Source organism: Gossypium hirsutum, chromosome A10, assembly GCF_007990345.1.
Source record: "Gossypium hirsutum isolate 1008001.06 chromosome A10, Gossypium_hirsutum_v2.1, whole genome shotgun sequence".
NCBI lineage: Eukaryota > Viridiplantae > Streptophyta > Magnoliopsida > Malvales > Malvaceae > Gossypium > Gossypium hirsutum.
The window spans coordinates 57,592,100-57,612,745 of NC_053433.1; the positions used below are offsets into that span (position 1 = coordinate 57,592,100).

Consider the following 20,646-nt stretch of genomic DNA (forward strand, 5'->3'; position numbering starts at 1 on the left):
TTCCCCCCATTTAAGTACTAGTGGCCGGCCATGACAAGGGATGATGGGCAAAACATGTCATGAAACATGTTGTGTTAATGGAAAAATAAAATAAGAAGCATGGGCAAAACATGTCATGAAACATGTTGTGTTAATGGAAGAATAAAATAAGAAGCATGGGCAATAAACTAATAAGAAATTGAAGGAAGAAAACAAAGAGAAAAAAATGTGTTCATCATTCTCATGCATGACAAAAAAAAAAGAAGAGAAAGGCTCTCATGTTGTTCTTGGCCGAATAGGAGAAAGAAAAAGAAGGAAAAAGAGCTTTGAGGAAATCGGCTATGGTGGTTTGATAGTGTAACACCCCGAACCCGAGACCGACACCGGAGTCGGACACGAGATGTTAACAAACTTTGAAAATTTTTCCAGACACTGCCCAGTCTGAGTACTAGTCGCTTCAAAAATCATATCTTGAGTTTCACAACTCGAAAATCAGTTTTGTGATTTTTCCCTGAAACTAGACTCATGTCCCCACTATGTATTTTTTTCTAGAATTTTTGGTCGGGCCAATTAGTACAGTTTATTAGTCAAAGTCTCCCATGTTACAGGGGTCGACTACACTGACCTTTTCCCATTACGACTGGGATATCTCTCTGCACAGAGCTTCAATACTGATGCTGTTTGTTTCTATGGAAACTAGACTCAGATAGAAATCCATACATATATGGTATGACCCCTAATTATCTCTGGTCAATTTATAGTGAATTTCCAAAGTTGGAACAGGGAATCCAGAACTGTTCTGGCCCTGTTCCACAAGAACCCGAATATCTCTTACTGTACTGTTCCTATGATTGTTTCGTTACTTCCATATGAAAGTAGATTCATCAAGGTTCGATTACATAATTTATTCACTATTTAATTCCACTCCTACGAATTCTTGTGATTTTTCCAATCCACACCACTGCTGCTATCAGCTTCTGTTTTCAAAGTGAACCTTACCTAATTTGGGGTTTCATGGACCAACTAGGGCCTTGTCATACATAAGCCCACATATGATCATACTTAGCCATTCTAGTGGCTGATCATTTGCTCAACACTTCCATTCCAACTATAGTTACATCATGAAACCATCTATACATTCATAAATACGAATGGTCTAATGCCATACTCCACTTCTACAAGCCATTTTCGCGTGGCTGTACACTTATACATTTCATAAAGTACTCGAAAGACAACAATGGGTAGTCCTATACATGCCATAACAAAATTCAACCAAAATAGTACCCAAAAGAGCCTTTGATAGTGTGGGCGACTTCGACTTCAAGATCCCGAGGCCGATAGCTGGAGAACCAAAAATCTATAAAACAGAGGAGCAATGTAACGAGTAAGCAATTTATGCTTAGTAAGTTTGAGCAAGGAATTCCAGCATAAACAAAGAATATCACACATTTAGCTAAACGGAATATTTCATAATACGCAATTTATCGATATTAAACTTGCTTCACAACATTAACAACCCTTATGCACATACACAATAGACTAACTTAGCCGAAGGCCGATAGCTCGTTTATCAACTGAGCGAACATTTATTTGTAAGGGCTCGATTAAATTCAACACATACGTAACATATCCCCATATTGGGATGTTTTTCGAGTATTCGCTGGAATTTTACAGCAAGCTCATTCATTACCAAATCACGTACCTTCGGGATTTAACCGGATATAGCTCCTCGTTCAAATGCCTTCGGGACATAGCCCGGTTTTAGTAACTCACACAATGCCTTCGGGACGTAACCCGGATTTAACAACTCGCACGAATGCCTTCGGGACTTAACCCGGCTTTAATAACTCGCACGAATGCCTTCGGGACTTAACCCGGATTTAGTATCTCGCACAAAGGCCTTCGGATCTTAGTCCGGATATATTCGCTTAGCACAAAGCCTTCGGGACTTAGCCCGGACAGCATTCAATTAATCATGCACATCTAACAATAATTCATGGTACATTCATATTTCATTTTCGTTTACGAAATTCAAACACAAGGCACATATTGTCCTTGCACATTCGGCTCAATAGCCACACATAGAGCATGATTTAATCACATCGAAATTTAAGCTCTCTTACTCAAGAACTTACCTCGGGTGTTGTCGAACGATTCCGCTAGCTATTCAACCACTTTTTCCTTCCCTTTATCGGATTTATTTCCCCTTTGCTCTTGAGCTTAATCAAACAAATAAATTGATTTCATCATTTAGGCATCAAAAGATGAACACAAGGCACTTAGCCCATATTTATACATTAGACATTAAAGTCTCAACATGCAAAAATCATGCATCAACACAACATATTAGCTAATTTCTTTCCCCTTGGCCGAATATGCATGTCTATTTTTGGGGTCGATTTCAACACTTAATACACACATATACACACTAGTAAAGCATCCTCCCCCTTTTCATCAATTTAACACATGCATTGCTCATTAACATGCAAAGTTACATTCGGCCTTAGCACACATCTTGCTAGCCGATTCTTCTCCATTTAGCAACCAATGCACATATGTGCTCACACAAAAAAATGCTAAAAAGGAGGTTCAAGAATCATCAAGCCATCATCACATGCATCATTAACAAGCTTCATATTTTGCATGCAATGGCATTAACACAACCTCCACCTAGGCCGAATCTTAACTCATCCTCATGCCTCATCACCACAACATCAAACATCAACCAAGAATGATGCATCCATGGTCAAGTGCCATTTCCATCACATAGCAAGATTTAGACCATGGGTTAGGTAGAACTCAAGCTAACAACTAAAACATGCATGCCTCTCATGGAACATCATCAAACATACCTTAGCCTAGCTACATGCATGGCCGAATCTCTTCACCTTTCTTCTTCTTTCCTCCTTAAAATTTTTGGCCAAGGATGAACCAAAGGATGAGAATTTTTCTTTGTTTTTCTTTCTAGTTTTGGCAAGCATGAAGATGAGAAAAGGATGAACAAAATTCCCCCTTTCTCTTCTTTAGCTCACGGCAATGGGGGGAACAAACACTACACACACATTTTTTTTTCTTTTGTTTTCCATTTCTTTATTACCCATACTCCTTATTTTATTCTTCCACTAACAAAACATGTTTCATGACATGTTTTGCCCATCATTCCTTGTCATGGCCGGCCACTACTCATTAGGGGGGGAAATTTGACATGCAAGTCCCCCCTTTGTCCACATGCACTAATAGGTCCTCACACATTGACCTATCACATTTTAGAATTTTCTCACATAAGTCCTATTAACTAAATTCACATGAAATCAACCAAATTGAAGCTTGAAATTTTCACACATTCATTATTACATATTCTAGACAATAAGTATCACATTCAAACATTTTAGTGACTCGGTTTTTTTTTTTTTTTTTTTTTTTTTTTTTTTTTTTTTTTTTTTTTTTTTTTTTTTTTTTTTTTTTTTTTTTTTTTTTTTTTTTTTTTTTTTTTTTTTTTTTTTCTTTTTTTTTTTTTTTTTTTTTTTCCTAATTCAGCATGTCAACTTAGGCTGATAATTTACGAGCTTTGGGGCAAAAGTGTAAATATGCAAAGTTTAGGGGAAAATTTTAATTTTCCAAATATGATTTTGGGTCAATTTGAATAATGTGAGTCCTAATTAGACTATATTTTAAATGATAGAGCAAGGAAAACTGAATTCGGGCTAAAATGGGGAAAATACCAAGTTGTGGACGAAATGGTAAGTAGCATTTCGCATACGAGGTAAGTTCATGTGTAAATGTAGTAACATAATTGTCATTTTAAGCAATTTAATGTTGTTTATATGATATGATGCTGATTATTATCATGAAATATTATGCTTTGTGGTTATTGTTGAATAATATGTAATTATGTGAATTACTTGATGAGTATGAACTATCACCGAAGTATCAATTTCGATATTCCGTGGAAGATGGAAAAGATGTGTGATCGAGGAAAACGCCCGTTTGAACCTTAGGAATAGATTAGGATACAAGTGACATGTCACTAGGATAATTGGGCATCCGAACTCGTTGAGTTGAGTCCGAGTTCACTTATGGATGCAAATGTCCGAACTCGTTGAGTTGAGTCCGAGTTCGTGAGATGTAACTAGGCATCCGAACTCGTTGAGTTGAGTCCGAGTTCACTTATGGGCGGGTTACATGGTAGCTTGGCTACATATGTGGCACTTATGTGCAAACTTTCCATGTATCCGAATTATATTCCGATGTGTTCAACGGGTAAAGTTCTACTGAAATGGAGGAATACTCAAGATAAAAGGGACGTATTGTTAAGTGTTGTGAAATGGGTACTTTGAACAGGTATGTACTTAACCCTCGGGTTGAAAAATCGATATAACAACAATATGGTAAGATGATAAATGAAAATGTGATATGAATGTCTTGGTGATGATTATGCAATGATGTTTTATGTTTGCTTATATGGTTATGTTACTTGCTATTTGCATGTGAACTTATTAAGCATTTATGCTTACTCCCTCCTTTTCATTCCTTGTAGTTTTGACAAGCCAGCTCGGAAATCCGAGAACGGTCGGAGGCTCGCTCACACTATCCGTATACCATCTTGGCATAATGGCTTGTATATTTTGAGTATGGCATGTATAGCATTATAATCATTTTGTGTATATGGTCTTATGATATGGTTATTGAGTGGTATGGAAATGCTTGGTAATGATTAGCCATTGGAATGGCTAATCATGATCATATTTGCTGTTATGTATGCTAAATTGCTAGCTAATCCATGGAAACCATGAAATAAGTAAAATTTACCATAAAATAGATTCAGACAGCAGCAGTGATGTGAGTTTGAAAAATCACTAAAAATAGTAGAGATACAATCAGATGATGAATAATATATGGAATCGAAGCTTGATGAGTCTATTTTCATATGGAAGAATCGAAACAGGTATATAAGCTATATTTTATGAGATGTTTAAATTTTTGTGAAACAGGGCCAGAGCGATTTCTGGATCCCCTGTTCTGACTTTGTAAATTCACCATAAATTTTACAAAGATAATTAGAAGTCATGCTTTATATGTACAGATTCCTTATTGAGTCTAGTTTTATTAGAGACAAACGGCATAGTCATTGAAGCTCTGTAGATGGATATATCTGATTCATAATACACAGAGGTCAGAGTAGTCGAACCCTGAAACAGGGGAGACTTTAACTAATAACTGTACTATTTACGGATTGGATTTCGAGTTTCGGAACTCGAGATATGATTTTTAAAGCGACTGTGATGCAGTTAGCCAGCTTGCCTGGAAATTTTAAAATGAATTGTATGAGCTGTTTAAGTAATGAATTAAGTCTATTAACACGTCGTGTTCGACTCCGCAACGGTCTCGGGTACGGGGCGTTACACTAATCATGTCACTACATAGAACTTGAATACAATTCTTTGTGTTTATTCAATCTCTAAGTATATTATGGTCGATCTCTGCCTTAACTCTCTACCGGTTTCCTAGCACTGGCTGTCTTTCCACACTCTTCATGAGTTTATTCATAGAATTCCATAGACAACAATTCTCAGTCAACTAGAGTGTCAAATGATGGTGTATATAAATAATTCTTTGAAACTATAAAACAATGGAAACTAAACTTATGCCATTTCTATTTGATTTCTTGAAAGAAATAAACTATTACTAATAGGAAAGTTATTGTCAAATTGGGGTAAAATGTCTTTGTCCTTGGATGTTAGTACCAGGATTTAAACCTTACAGATAATTTTCAGTGTCCATTTCAAACCGAAGTTCAGCATAAATTAAGTTTTTGAGACTCAGATAGGAACTGATAATGTTCCCACCTGCTCAGACCAGATAAATTGAAATTAGCACACAGGATTGTTCAACCAGACTAGAGTTGGTCTATGCTAGTTAATATCTAATTTATGACTTACCATTTTATGTTTATACCATCATAAGTATGGTATGCAATACACATATGGTTTTGGTGTTATATGACTATATAGAAGGTAATATGAATCATTATAGACATACCATACATGGCATAAAAGAAATAGACATACACCACAAGTTGCCTTAAAAGACAGACCATGCATACTGCACATGCTTTTCTTACCTTTTGGGTCACAAAATGCAGTGTTTTTGGCATATTCCTGTCAGAATTTAAATATTAGGATACAGTGAATGCACTATCTGTCAGAAAAGGCAGTTAATTTGGAGCAAATTTGTTTTCCATATATGAATTTTTATGCAAAGATGCAGGGATTAACTATCCAAATATTATGATGCCAATTGAATGGAAATTCGATACAAGGAGAGCAACACAATCTCTTATTTATAAGGTTGTTTGAGATCAACTATTTCTTCGCTACATCCATCTTGAGGAAATACTATCTGTATGGCAGGAAGAAATTGGCCATTGTGATGCCATCTGATAAGAACTTGGATACAAGGAGAGCAGCGCAATCTCTTATTTATAGGGCTTTTTGAGACCAACTATTTCATGATTGCATTGATTTTCAGCTAGAAATGAACTGTTAATTCAACAAATATAAATCTTCCGTAAATGGATTCTTATGTGATATTTGAATATTTAATACTTGCATCTTTACTTAAGAATCCATGTATGGAAAATTTATTTATGCTAAATTAACAGTTCATTTCTGACTGAAAATTGATACAATCATGAATAGTTGGTTTCAAAAGGCCTTATTTATAAGTAAGACATTGGCATCACAATAGCCAGTTTCTTCCTGTCATACAGATTATTTCCTCAAGATAGTAGAAATGATTCAGGGTACAATTTATGGAGTCCAAGATACTGCATCACTTCTTGAAATGACATCAATATCAGATCAATGATTTACCAGATAAACCTACCACTGCAAGCATTTCTAATGGAGAACAATGAGTGTAGTTAGTGAAGGCATGTTAGCTTCATCACGAAAACAAGACCATTGCTACTGTTCCCAATAAACCCAGAATTACATGGTGAAGGCTACCATGTAAAGGTCAAAGAGGAAGACGTGGAAGAGGCTAGCTATAGCATATTTTTCTTCATCTTCTGCAGCTTCGGCCCTCTGCAGTCGAGATTGAAACGTCAATGAAGGTGACAATACGTTCACAGCTTCACCAAGTTGCTTCATGAAAGAATGATGGATCAGATACCATAAAACAGCTCCTCCAAGAGTTTAGCTTTTGTCTTTAACATTCTCTCAGCCATTCCCTAGTAGCCTTATATGTCATTGATGAACTAAGCTGCATTATCGTCGACGAAGGGACTTTACAAATATTTGAATCATTGAAGAAATATGTAACCAAATAAATTCAACAAATATCCAAGCATTGAGTATTCTGCTTTGCAAAATCGTGGAACCACAAATGTGAGAACATTTATAAAATAGAATCAAATCCTTTTTCTACTTGAATGACAGTCTAATAATATGGTAAGCAAAAAAAAAAAAAAAGAAGGCAAGAAAAGGGGCATGAAATTTGTTAAAAAATCCAGCCCAAGATGATAATTTGAGTTGTCTGATGAAGTTACAAACAACTTTGTAGAAGCCATTGCACTCAATACAAACAATTCCAGACCATTTATGTTGTTTTCAGCAAAACCATATTATAGTGGACAAATCAGTTCTTTATGCAAAAACATTATGTTCAAAAAGGAATTGACAACAAGTCTTCTTTGGGTTTCCTTGAACTCAAATTGCTTTCCCACTTTACATTCAATGTCTTATTATCAAGTCAAGTAAAGGGATAATAATTGAATCTAATTCTCTCTTATCAAGGTCAATGGAGCTATTATCTCTTCCAAAAAGAATCACAAAGGTATGCATAATAGCACATAAAAAGTTTAAACCAGAAAAAGGTAAACCAAAATAAAGATACAACAGCATTAATCAACTCAAAAGAATTCAATATATTATGCCATAAACCAAGACCAACTCAGTAGATGATGATAACTTGTATGTTAAGATACTTTTCCTCCAGCTTTTTAGTTAAGTTAATTGGTTATATAAACATAAAAATTTCACACAATTTCAAATAGGCTAAGAAGATTACTTGATTTAGGAAGATCATATGATCAACACTGGCTGTCCATGGTTAGCCAACTGATGTCAATGTAGATACTTCGCAATGACACAACTGTCTAGCAAGGCTTCACTGGAAACTTCCCTAAAGAATGGCCAACATCAAACAGGTTTTTTTTTTTTTTTTGTAGAATTAAACCTAACATTCTTTTAAAAGAGTTTTAACAATCTTTTCAGATTATGGGATTATCTTCAAGTTTTTCTTGTCAAGTTTTCTTTCTTAGAGGGAAAATTAGAGCCGTTTGAAGGGGGTTCTGAATTCATTTGGTTTCCAAGGCTCCTTAGGACTTCTACACGCCACTTTCAATCTATCTTGTTTCGTTCTTTGTTATTCTGTTTGATCTTATTTAATTATTTTTAATATTTAATTTGGATTCCTTATTCTTTTTCTATCTTTTATTACTTGTTTTAATTGCTGCCCTTTTTAATTCTTAAATCTGACTTGGATTTTTTTAGTATTTCAAGTTGTTTCAAACTCCAAGTTCTCCTTCATTCGTCTAGAGCCTTAGGCCAAATCCGTGACTTGGAAAAACTTACGATCCTGTTCCGTGCACGTCCATATCAACATATGTAGGCTCAATTATGATAAATTGGACCTCTTTAGACATAGTATTAGAGCATGAAAATTGTGCAACAAATTTCTACAGTATTGCTTTCAAATAAAGTAGGTTAAAATGCCTTGGATTCCAATAACTCCATAGTCCAACATTTGATTCAAAAATATAGTCTATTTAAATCTATTACAGGAAGGAAAGCATGGCATAGCAATTTCTATTTGAAGTAACTAATTTAAATAGAAATGCAAAAAACATGAGCAAATAGTCGGTCAAACCTTACAACGCACAGATAACTTTGTCATGACACTTAATGCATCATGATCGTGCCTATGCAGTATGCACAAGTAATATGCAAGGCCCAAGTAACACTTTTATCTATAAATATAATAATAAAAGTGTAATTAGTGAGAGTAATAACTTATGGTGCAAAAAAGAGCGATTACCTAAATTATTCTACCACTTACCTAGACCATATAAATCACTTCAATATGTAAACTAAACAATTACACGTGGATAGAAGACTTCGTAGTGTCGACGTGTTAACACAATCCACAAATGCAGCTTTCCATAAATGTTATGACCGACTATAAATAAGAATTTTGGCAGGTGTTATTTGTCGGCCGGAGTTCTTACTTCTCAAGAAATTTTGCACTTGTGCACCTACGGGTTCTAGCGCAGGCAAATAAGAAAATACCACAAAGATTGGGCTGCATAATCCCGAATTTAAGCAGATCAGCTCTGCTCATAAAGTTACTGAATCCAACGAGGTCAGTAAAGCTAACTTATTTTTTTATCAAGCTCCACCTAGTTTACTAAAGCATATCAACATATATAAGAGGTACTAAATTGGATCTTCCTTTCATGAAAATGGCCCTTCAAAAGCATTCTCGTACGTAGCTCCGAGTCGCTTTTTGTTTTTCTTGTTTTAAAATAAAATAACACAGCGAGACACATAAGAAAAAATGTATTCATGCCTATGCTTAACTTGACTGGTTAGTGGTAACAACACATAAAAATCTGGTCATGTCATTTATAGAGAATTAGAATACATATTCTTCGTGTTTTTTCTATCTCTAAGTACATTCTGGCTGAATCTCTGCCTTTAACTCTCTAATAGTTCCTAGTATCGGTTCTCTTTGCACACACTGCTTGAATTGATTCATAGAATTCCCCAGAAAACAATTCTTAGTCAACCAGATTGTCAAATGATGATAGTGTTATTACCAATTAGATTATGCATTTAACTAATTCTTTGATACCTCAAAATGATGGAAACTTGACTTATGCCATTTCTAATAGATTTCTTGAAAGTAATAAACTATTATTGTCCTTCACTTGCTTCAATTTGGTGTAAAATATGAATGGAAAAGTTCTTGTTGAATTGGGATAAAGTGTTGTCTTTGATGTTAGCATTAGGATTTCAAACTTTACACATAAGTTTTTAGGGTGTCCATTTAACTCCAAACCAAAGAGAAGTAATTGGTAAAAAGACCTCTTTGATCCTCTCAATTTCGTTATTGAGTAATTTGGTCCCTCTAAAAAATCAGAGTAATTTAATCTCTGTCAATTTAAAAAATGAGCAATTAAGGATAATTAATCACAATGTTAATGCTTTTCGTCAATTGTATATATTTTTATTGACATAATAGCAAATTTAACCCTCAAAGTTTATGTTCTGTTAATTTGATCTTAATAAATAAATTTAACCCACAACATTTATAGATTCTAACACTTATGCATAACAACAACACTGGGGGCTAAATTTGTTATTATACCTATAAAGTTATGTATTATTGGCAAAAAACATTAACATCATCATTAATTGTCCTTAGTTGCTCACTTTCGAAATTGATAGGGATTAAATTGCTCTAATTTTATTGAGAGGACCATAAAGGTGTTTTACCATAATAATTTGTTTCCCCTCCCTATGGGTCCTGTTCTCTAGACTGTAGTAAACAAACAGAAATATATTTATATTATGTAGGAAAACTAATTATGCAGGGATTAAAAAATGCTGACGTGCTCGGATAGGGAACCGAACAATGCCACCATCTACTTAGACCAGATAAATTGAAATTAGCACACAGGATAGTTCCAAGCAGACTAGAGTTCGTCTATGCCAGCTAATATCTAATTTATGACTTGCAATTTTATGTTTAAAGGTGTTATATGCTTATATGGCATGCATACGAATCATTATAGACATACCATAATAGGCATAAAAGAAAATAGACATACAGAACAAGTTGCCTTAAAAGACAGACCAAGCATTTTATCCATGCTTTTCTATCTTTTGGGTACAAATGCAGTGCTTTAGGTATTAATACATCTTCTATGTATGGAAACTTTGCTGTATTCCTAAATGTCTTTTAGATGATTTGTTTTTATGCTATGCTTATATGATTTTTATGTAAAGATACTAGTATTAAATATTCAAATATAGAAAGTATATTTATGTATAACCTAATATTCGAATATTTAATTCATGCATCTTCACATAAAAATCCATATATGAAAGTCAATTGACTAGAAATGTGATACAAGGCGAGTAGCACGATCTTGTATTTGTAAAGCTGTTTGAGACCAATTATTTGCTACAAATAGATCTACCACGCGTGGAAATATTCAAACATCAAGATATACATGAATATACCTTCTATATTTGAATAAGCTTTCTATATTTAATAAACTTTCCATATTTGTATAAATTTAATACAAATTTGGAATGTATTTTCAAATATAGAAAATATAATCAAATATGGAAGGTATATATTATACATTTAATACAAATTTGGAAGGTATTTTCAAATATAAAAGATATAATCAAATATGGAAGGTATACCTTCCATATTAGAAATCTTCCATATTTGATAATACCTCCTATATTTGAAAATACCTTCCAAATTTGTATTAAAGATTAAGAATAGTTGGTCTCAAACAGCGCTATAAATAAGAGATTATGCAACTCTCCTTGTACCAGAGTTCCAATAAATTGCCATCACAATGGCTAATATCTTCCTGTCAAACAGATACAATTTCCTCAAGTTAGCAGAAATGGTTTGTGCACGATTTATGGAGTCCAAACTACCTTGCTTCTAGCAAGGGCATAAATATCGAATTAGTGATTTACCAGATAAACCTTCCAGTCCAAGCTCTTCTCATGGAGAGCAATGAGTGTAGTTGGTGAAAGCAAAGTGGTCTTCATCATGAAAATTAGACCATTGTTAGCATTTCCAATGGTCTCAGGATTGCCTGAGAGGGACAAGAAAGTGCAGGCCAAAGAGGAAGATGTAGAAGAGGTTGGAGGTTTCATATGCAATTGTAGCATTTTATTCTCCTTCATCATCCTCCCACACAGACACTGGCAAAGATGGAAACGTCAGTGAAGGTGAAAACACTTCATCATCAGCAATCGGCTTCACGAATGAATGATGGGTCAATTTCAGAATTGCTCGTAAAATAGCTCTTCTAAGAGTTTACCCCTTTGCCTTTACCATTCTCTAAGTCATTCCCTAGTAGCCTCATATGTCATAGATGAACTAAGAATAAGATATTGTGTATTCAATTAGCCAAATTTAATTGAACTATTAACAAGCATTTATCTTCATACATTTATCTATATATCTAAGCCATTCCCTAGTAGTCTCGTAAGTCATTGATGAACTAAGATAAGATACCATGTATTCCATCAGCCTACTATTAACAATCATTTATCTCTATATCCTAAGCCATTCCCTAGTAGTCACATGTCACTGATGAACTAAGAATAAGATACCATGTATTCCATCAGTGTGCTTGAACTCACGTTTAATAGTACTATTAACAAGCATTTATCTGTATATCCTAGTGGACTTTACATGTACTTGAGTAAGAAAAGAAAAAAAAATGTAAAACAAAGATATCAAATATACAAGCATTCAGTGTTCTGCTTCACCAAATCACAAATATACAACTATGAGACCATCTATCAAATAAGAATCAAATTATTTTTTCACTAGTATGGTAAGCATAAAAAAAAAGGAGCACAAATTTGTTTCTCTGGGGTTCCTTAAATCGTTTTTCCATTTTACACAACAAAGTCTAATTATCCAGTAATGTAAAGAGTTTTAATCAAGTGAAGCTAATTTCCCTCATCGATGGACCTATTGTCTCTTCCAAAGAAACCCACGAAGGTCCTTAAACTAATACCACATCACAAATTTTGAACTACAAAAAGTTAACTGAATCAGAAGGATTTCAATATATTCTCCCGTAAACCAAGACCAACTCAATCGATCACCATAGCTATTCGATTTTCAAAACATCAAAATTTTGACATAATTTCTAACCGGGTAAGAAAATTACTTACTTCACCAATACCAGAAGAACAACATTGGCAGTCCATTGCTTCAGCAATGTAGATAGGTAATGGCTTAAGCAGAACCTCCCAGTGAAGAAACAATGGCGTTCATTTTCGTTGAATTGAAACCCCCAACATTCAAACAAATTAAGTGGACTTCTATCATTTTCTCTCTTTTGTAAAACCCATTCCTGTGCTTTGAAATCAGTAGCTATCTTCAACGACATTCTCATTCATTACCAGCTTTGGGCTGCTGTCAAGCCCGGTTCACTTTTTTTGTTGTTGTCGTTGTTGTTGTTCTTTGCCGCCATCCCGGTGCGGTCAAGGATAATAGCGGTAGGAAATTTGTAAATTTTTATAAAATTTGATTAAAAGATTGGAAAAAATTATTTCTTTAGTCCTCCCAATTTTGATATTGACCAATTATTCCTTCTTAAAAAACTTAAAAGCAATCTAATTACAGTCAATTTCAAAGTGAGACAATTAATCATAACATTAATATTTCTTTTTCAATTTTAAATAATTTTAATTGGTATAATAATAAATTCAACTATTAGATTTTGCAATTATGACTATTTATATATATTTGAAACTAAAAGGTTTTTTTTTAATTCTATAAATTTTTTAAATATCTTTTCCAAATCAAGACCAAATTGATAAAAATATGTACACATTGAAGACTTAATTTGTTATTATATAAATCAATTTTATGTACAAATGACGAAAAAGATTATTTTTTGTGATTAATTGTCCTTAATTCCTTACTTTTGAATTTAAAGAGGATTTTTAAAAGAATCAATTTGCTCAACTCCAAAATTTGAGAGGAATTGAAGTGTTTTTACACAAATTTTTATTTAAAATCCTAATCCGTTTTCATTTCTATTAAATCTAAGTGTTACCATCCGATTTTAAATCCAATTTAATTAAATTTTTGTCTAATGACCAAATCCGCTATTTGAATATCAATATCTAAATTCATTACAAATAGTAATAAAATATAAAATATTAAAATATATTCTAAATCACTCTACCCTTCGTCTTTTAAAATTTAGTTTCCTACTTTTATTTTAAGGAAGTTAGTCACTTTATTTTCTCAATTTAAAAATACAAGTCAAACTCATGTTAAATTCATACTTATTACTACATCATTAGTTTTGTTTCATTTTGTGGCTATCAATTGAATTTTTTTTTTAAATGACACTCCAACAAATTTAACGAGAGAATTTTAATTGTACTAACAATTAATTATCGAATTAAAAAATATAATATTTTTCAAAGTTTTAAAAATAATAATTATTTAAAAATATTAACAGATTTAAACAAAATGTTACACCCATATTTTAAAGCAGTCCAGATTTGAGCAAGCATAAAATTTATTAATATTATGTTAAATTATTTATACAACTATAATTTAACATAATATCAATCAAGTACTCGAGATTATTCATGAAGACTCGGAAGGGTATACAATTGGCTAGAATGGAGCCGGTGTAAGTATTGAATTTTTCTTCTTATACCAAAAAATGTATAGTAATATTCATTGTATTTTTTGTATATTTGTAATTTATCCTTAATATTTTTATTTTTAAGAATTTAAAATTTTTGTCTTCAAATTTTGTATATTTATTAATATTATTAAAATTTATATTTAATTTGTCGTGTCCAAGGGTTCAATAATCTGCTCAGTCTGACTTGAGCTAAGTTTGGTAAAATAAAAAATAAAATTATGCCTTAACTCAGTCCAAACCGACCCAAACTCAATTTAAATAATAAAAAATATTTTAAAATTTAATTAATATAAATATAAACAAAAAAATTATTTTTAATATTTTAAGCAAGATAACAATATTAACTACTAAATTCCATTCTTTAATCCGAAATTTTAAAGCCCCAAATTGGAACAGTCATACATGCCCGTAATGATTCTTAACCATTTTGTCAAAGCGGGTTTCTTTTCATCATTCTAGTTGAGGCCATAATTTAAAAGGAAAAAAAATGGAAATTTGACATTCATCGAAAGTTCAGTTGAAATGCAAAACAAAAACTTTTCAATGTCTCAAAAATTCATGATTCCAACATCAAATAACATAATTTTTGAAACATTCTCAATTAAAAAAATGATTTCACTCCATGCATAATTCAAAAGATCCTGTTTGAAGGTCCCATGGTACTCTTCAAGTAAAGGCACCTCACCTGCAAATCAACACATTTAATCCCAGTGAAAATGATCCCAAAAATCCCTCATATAACATACCATCAATGAAATCGACAAAAGTAGAGGTAACTCACATTTTGCCAGTTTTTCTTCAACAATGAAACAAGGAAATTGACGCTCATTTGCACGTTTTGGAAGATCTGCTTTTCCTCCATTGCTACATTCCCAACGGCGACTCCCATGCAAAGAACTTTCTTCAATTGGAACTTCACCATTGCCTTTGTCTCATTCACTTTGGACTCCAAAGATTCCTGGTGAGTAACAAGGGTTGGGAATTTCCCTGCATTCGTGCAAAAATATTAGCTGCATAATCTAAAATCACAACTGAGGTAGACCAGTCTATTATGAACTGAACTTAAAAAACCAATCTCATAAACCCAAAGCAAACTCAATCCAGTTTGACCATGAAAAGTTAACCCAAACTCATCGATCCTGAATGCAGACTGACACAAACCAAAAATGCCTAGACACAAAAAGACCTGAACCTAAAATGACCCAAACAAGTAACTCGAAATGATTCAAAACTGAAAATGACCAAAACTTGAAATGATCCATAACCATCATGGCCAGACCTAAAAAATCAAGCCTCAAACCCGAATTTGAAAAGATTTAACATAGAATGGCTCAAATCCATAATTGAAACCGACCTAAAACCATCCCAACTGACAGGTCTATATATAAGTAGTACCCTTGCAAATGCCTAATAATGTAAAACATAAAATTGTTGAAAATTGGTGCAATACTGATACTCGTATATAAAACTTGCCTGCTTTGTTGAGACCAGGACCCAAGAGACGGGGGATCTGTTTGATGACAGATTCAGAGGCCAAAAATGCATGATATTTCTTAGCAAGCTTCTTGACCAACTTCTTGTTCTTGTTTAGCTTCTTCAATGCTTCTACATCCATATAATCCAAACCAATCTTCTCAGCCTGCAATACAAATCAAAAAAATTCAACAAAACACTCAAGCATTACAAGAACATGCTTCCTATGTTTCTGGGATTCTTTTTTTTTTTTCAAGTACCCATGTCTGGCACTCATACCGACACATGGATAGGAAGGCTGCAAAAATTACCTCTTCAACATGTTGAGCATCTCCAAGCATGCAAATCTTCATCTTGGGACGAGGAATGTGTGGTAGCTTCACGGAACCACTGAAACGCTTGTCTTTTTGGGGATCATAGTTTTTCAGCCCAATCTGGAGTTCAATGGTCTCGGTGAACTTGCGATTTTTCTCCTTGGAATTAGCCACAATGGTTGAAATAGCTTCTCTAAGGGCATCACTCTGAAGCTTACTGCAAATAAAAAACCAAAATCCTTTTAAGAAAACTATAAATGAGTAGATATGAAACAATCACATGATTCATACACTACCATAATGAAATATCAATCCATAATCATCACAACACAAGCACCAAAAGCCAAATCATAGTTGGACTCAGTGAGTCAAAGGGTAAGACCATATCAACCCAGATACAGAACAAACAATTACCTGACACAAATGAAAATCCAAATTCACAACTTAAAGATTTACACTCTTTAAGTTCAAATTTTACAAACATATAAGAAATCTAGTTTCACAAACCAGACCAATCAATGAACCCAAAAAAACCAAGTTTAAAAAAGAATTAATTACATATAACCAAAAAAATAATCATTGCTTGCCTCCTAGTGAGAGCACCCAACAGATTATCCTACAAAACAACAAATGACCCAAAGGAACCAATCTCTTCTAGCTCAATGAAGCAAATCAATAGCATTAAAACCTCATAAATAAATAGAACCCAATATATTAAGCTGGATATCACATTGAAAAAAAAAAACAAAAACAGAGAATTAAAATTACCTCATCTTCGAATCTCTGTTCTTAAAACGAACGAAAACTACCAAGAATTTACCTGTAAAACAAAATTTCAAGTCAATGATTGAATGTTAGATCTCAGAAGAAAACAAGAGTTTTAAGTAACGGAGAGTTTAGCGGCAAAGGAGAAACCTGAAGAGAGAAACCCTAATGCAGTCTAGGAGGAAAATTTTGACAACAAATGGTATGGAACTAATAAAAGACCCTGGCCAGCTTTTCATTGGGCCAAGAATAGGTCTAGACCAAAATTGGTTTATGGTTTAGGCTAATCTAGCCCATATTATTACTAAACTGGTTAAACCCATATCAGCCCAATACTTCATTCATACTTCATTCATACTGTACAGAGATCAGTGTTGCTCAAACTGAACTAGACGAGAATTGGTTGATATAACCGATTTAAACAAAGGGATAAAATCAATCTCTAACAGAACTACTCGAAACCTGTAAAAAAAACTGAAAATTGAGATAAAAAAATTATTGGTTTAACTAATTAAATTAATTTTTAATTATTAATAGATATTTTGATTAAACTAAAATTGGTGCTCACCACCGGTAAAAAAAATGCATCGATGTGATTTGGTAAAATACAAGAATTAAAAATTATTTTTATTATTGGAGAAGTTTAACATTATTATAAGTGATTATTACACACTCTATAACTTGCTCACATACACCCTTCAGCATACTAAATTATAATTGATTTGGACATATTATTATTTAGATGTATACATATACATATGCATATGTATATAACATTAATTTATGATTTTCAATTAATATTCTTAGTTCACCATCCAAAGCTCACTGTCCTCCTTAATGTCATCATCTTATCAACCTTCTTTTTTGCACATGTCAATTCCTTCTTCCTCTTCAAAACCTGTTTAAAGGGTTCATCATCAAAAGAAAATTAATGCCATGAAAATCTATACGTATATGAAAATCTATACGTATATTCTAATAAAAAAATATTTAATTGAAATAAAAATCGATCTACCAAATTGATTTAAACCCATACTCAGTAACTAAATTGAAAAAAAACCTTAAAAATTAAATTAAATAAAATATTGAGACCAAACTCAAAATATTAACCCTTAACCCATTGTAAATATAAAATACAACATAGGCAGTTAAATAATTAATGACTGTTCATCGATAAAACCACTCCCAAAAGAGTAAATAATAGACATTTGTTTAAACAGCTCCCTTTTAAAATTGTGTGAAAGGTGAAAATTACCCAAATCAAATAACACAAAATTTTGAAAACAAATTGACCATATATATATTTACCTCTTCCTTTCGCCTTTTATCGTTTTCCTCCTGCTCAAAATTAAAATCGACAGAAGAAATGTTGTTATTTATTGACCATGGTTACTTTTATGTAAAAATTCAATTTTCACTTTTACAAGGAAAATATTTGTTTACCACAAGTTGCTTCAGCTTTGCATTCTCCTGTTTGAGTTGATTCAACTCTAATTCAAGCTCCACTGTGTATGCCTGTCTCCTTGCTCGAGATCTTGCGGCAGACTCTCGGTTCTTAATCATGCGGCGCTGCCTCCTTTCCACCACCACTCCGGTGGACCGTCTACGATCCTCTTCTTGTTCTGAGGAGCCACAGCTGGCTGTAACAAACTGTTAGTCCGGTTTCCATTTTCGGTACCATTAGAAGATTCCCCCATAACAGTTGTGCAAGAATCGAGTACCCTGCGGCATAGCCGTTGCTAACAATTTGATGTCCGGGGAATCCGAGACCTATCATATGTCCCATTCCGAAGTTTGCATCCATGCTTGCATTGTTATTTCGAATAGTGCATCCATTATATAGTTTGCATCCAAGCTCGCGCCGTTGATCCTAATAGGGATGCCTTGTTTTGTTGCGAAGATCCCGATGGTTCTTGAACGACTCCGCTTTGATGGAAAATCCTCCAAAGTAATCTCGCCTAGTGTTTGTTGACGTTGAGGAGGTTCATGATCCGCCACATCGTTAGCTTCTCGTGGTTGCGGTAACTCTTTTTGTATCTCGAACCACACCTCATCAACCGTTTTCTTGCAAAGTGGGGTAGGAACGGAGAACGAGCCTTGTCTTGCTAAACTCGGTTGGCATCCCATCCCTTTGTCACCATCAATAGGTTCGGGTTGCGACAGAACTTGCTGGTTTTCCTCGACGTTCCACAAATTCGCAAGGAATTCATCCATGTTCATGGACCCAAAAGTCTTCCCACTCTTGAGTTGATTTCGTCGAGGGTAAGTGAGAAGATGGAATTCTGTTTGTTCGGGGAGAATTCGACCGATCCGGCGTTGTTCTTCATGTGGCGATTCCGGTGCTTGCGTCGGTGATCCTGTTTCTTGATGCCCCATAGGCAACACTTTCCGATTCGGAAAGCGCCATTATACGCCGGAGACGAGATTATTACAATACCTGTAATTATCAGTTTTTAAATTCTCTTGCAGACTAATGAAATTCTCATGTTAGTGTTACTTTAAAAATTATTTTTTTTTCTGTGTAATTAAATTTTCCTTTCTTGTGATTAAATACAAGAATTAAACAAATTGTTCTTGATTTTTTTTTCAAAATTTGAAATTTTAATCTGTACTTGAAACAAAGTGAAGAATGTCAAATTTTTTCGCATGCATTCGATTTAAGTATACATATAAAAGAAAGATCAAATAGGAGCACTAGCAAATCACAGTTTAAACTTGTAGATCAAAAGGATCAATTAAAGGATTATGGTGAAAGCAAAAGAAGAAGAATAGGAGCACTAGAAATCAAGTTAATTCGTACAAGGAAAAAAAAAAAAACATCAAACTGTTAGATCAAAAACGAACAAAGAAGAGAAGAAGAGAAATTACCATAAAAAACTCGAAAAAAAAGAAATAATAAAGCAAAGCCAATGAGACTCTGCGAAAGAAAATTACCTTAAAAAAAATGCGATGGAGAGGCGAGAAGAAGTAATTTCACTTCATTTTATTCATTTGTAGTAATTTCGACTATATGTATATATATAAAGAAAGGATTGTTTAGTTGGCATTGAATTTGAAGAAGAAGAAGATGATGAAGATGAAGCAGTGAAGTGTAACTGCCATGGCCAAGCTTAAAAAACAATGCAAATAGGGGTGCGGGTGTGGTCCCACTCTGTGGAATAGCTTTTGACACTTTTCTGCCTCGTGTCTATGGTTTTCTGAAGAAAAAATAGTTTTTTTTTTTGTGGAAAATGGAAGTCGAGTTTTTTCAGGTACACCTTTTTGACTTCCGATTGTCAAATACGCCAAATTCTCGACGCTCTGAATGACACGCGCAACCACTTTTGCGTGTCAAGGGATTCCGTTAGTCGATTTGGTTCTGTTCACGCTCGTTGTTTGTATAGGTTTTTTATAGGGGCTCGGGTTTTTGAGTCGCCAACAGCTTTAGAGCCGCAGTTTTTCATCTCCTTAACGTGTTTTTCTCAAGATTTTACTGTATTGGAGTGTGCTTGTTTATTTCGGGTGACCCTTTAATGGGAAGATGAAAGGGAGGGAATTAAGTGTATATTTTACTATATTAAAAATAAAATTTATTTTTAATAATTATATTTTAATGATTAAATTATTTTTTTT

At 33.6% G+C, this 20,646-nt stretch overlaps 2 protein-coding genes and 1 pseudogene across 4 annotated transcripts; all 3 read right to left on the reverse strand.

Moving 5' to 3' along the window:
• Positions 1 to 6,249: 6,249 nt before the first annotated feature.
• On the reverse strand, positions 6,250 to 13,303 carry LOC107941261 (uncharacterized). 3 transcript variants are annotated; one of them, XM_041079390.1, is made up of 3 exons: positions 12,984 to 13,303; positions 11,766 to 11,996; positions 6,250 to 7,242 (listed from the first exon to the last, which is right to left on the reverse strand). In XM_041079390.1, exons 1-3 carry the CDS (start codon positions 13,017 to 13,019, stop codon positions 7,189 to 7,191), a joined length of 321 nt encoding a protein of 106 aa, XP_040935324.1. In that variant the 5' UTR covers positions 13,020 to 13,303; the 3' UTR covers positions 6,250 to 7,188. The 3 variants fall into 3 exon arrangements, 2 of the variants coding, with proteins under 2 accessions (XP_040935324.1, XP_040935323.1); XM_041079389.1 differs by lacking the exon at positions 6,250 to 7,242 and adding an exon at positions 10,602 to 11,653 and having other exon boundaries at positions 12,984 to 13,051; XR_005903633.1 differs by lacking the exon at positions 11,766 to 11,996.
• A 1,650-nt stretch (positions 13,304 to 14,953) lies between these two features.
• LOC121208527 (60S ribosomal protein L10a) lies at positions 14,954 to 17,187 on the reverse strand. Its single transcript, XM_041079391.1, has 5 exons — positions 17,038 to 17,187; positions 16,267 to 16,486; positions 15,956 to 16,121; positions 15,264 to 15,469; positions 14,954 to 15,167 (listed from the first exon to the last, which is right to left on the reverse strand). The coding sequence occupies exons 1-5, from the start codon at positions 17,040 to 17,042 to the stop codon at positions 15,114 to 15,116; spliced, it is 651 nt and encodes a 216-aa protein (XP_040935325.1). The 5' UTR covers positions 17,043 to 17,187; the 3' UTR covers positions 14,954 to 15,113.
• A 461-nt stretch (positions 17,188 to 17,648) lies between these two features.
• On the reverse strand, positions 17,649 to 19,410 carry LOC121208003 (ABSCISIC ACID-INSENSITIVE 5-like protein 1; annotated as a pseudogene).
• Between the last annotated feature and the right edge of the window lie 1,236 nt (positions 19,411 to 20,646).

Coding starts and splice junctions, on each gene's coding strand:
- LOC121208527 (XM_041079391.1), bottom strand. Junction 16,122..16,266: donor ATGCTCAACATGTTGAAGAG/GTAATTTTTGCA, acceptor TTTGTATTGCAG/GCTGAGAAGATTGGTTTGGA. Junction 15,168..15,263: donor TGAAGAAAAACTGGCAAAAT/GTGAGTTACCTC, acceptor GTTGATTTGCAG/GTGAGGTGCCTTTACTTGAA.
- LOC107941261 (XM_041079389.1), bottom strand. CDS start 13,019: ATGGACTGCCAATGTTGTTCTTCTGGTATTGGTGAA. Junction 11,997..12,983: donor GTTCTTCTGGTATTGGTGAA/GTAAGTAATTTT, acceptor CATCTTTGCCAG/TGTCTGTGTGGGAGGATGAT. Junction 11,654..11,765: donor TGGACTGGAAGGTTTATCTG/GTAAATCACTAA, acceptor TCTGTTTGACAG/GAAGATATTAGCCATTGTGA.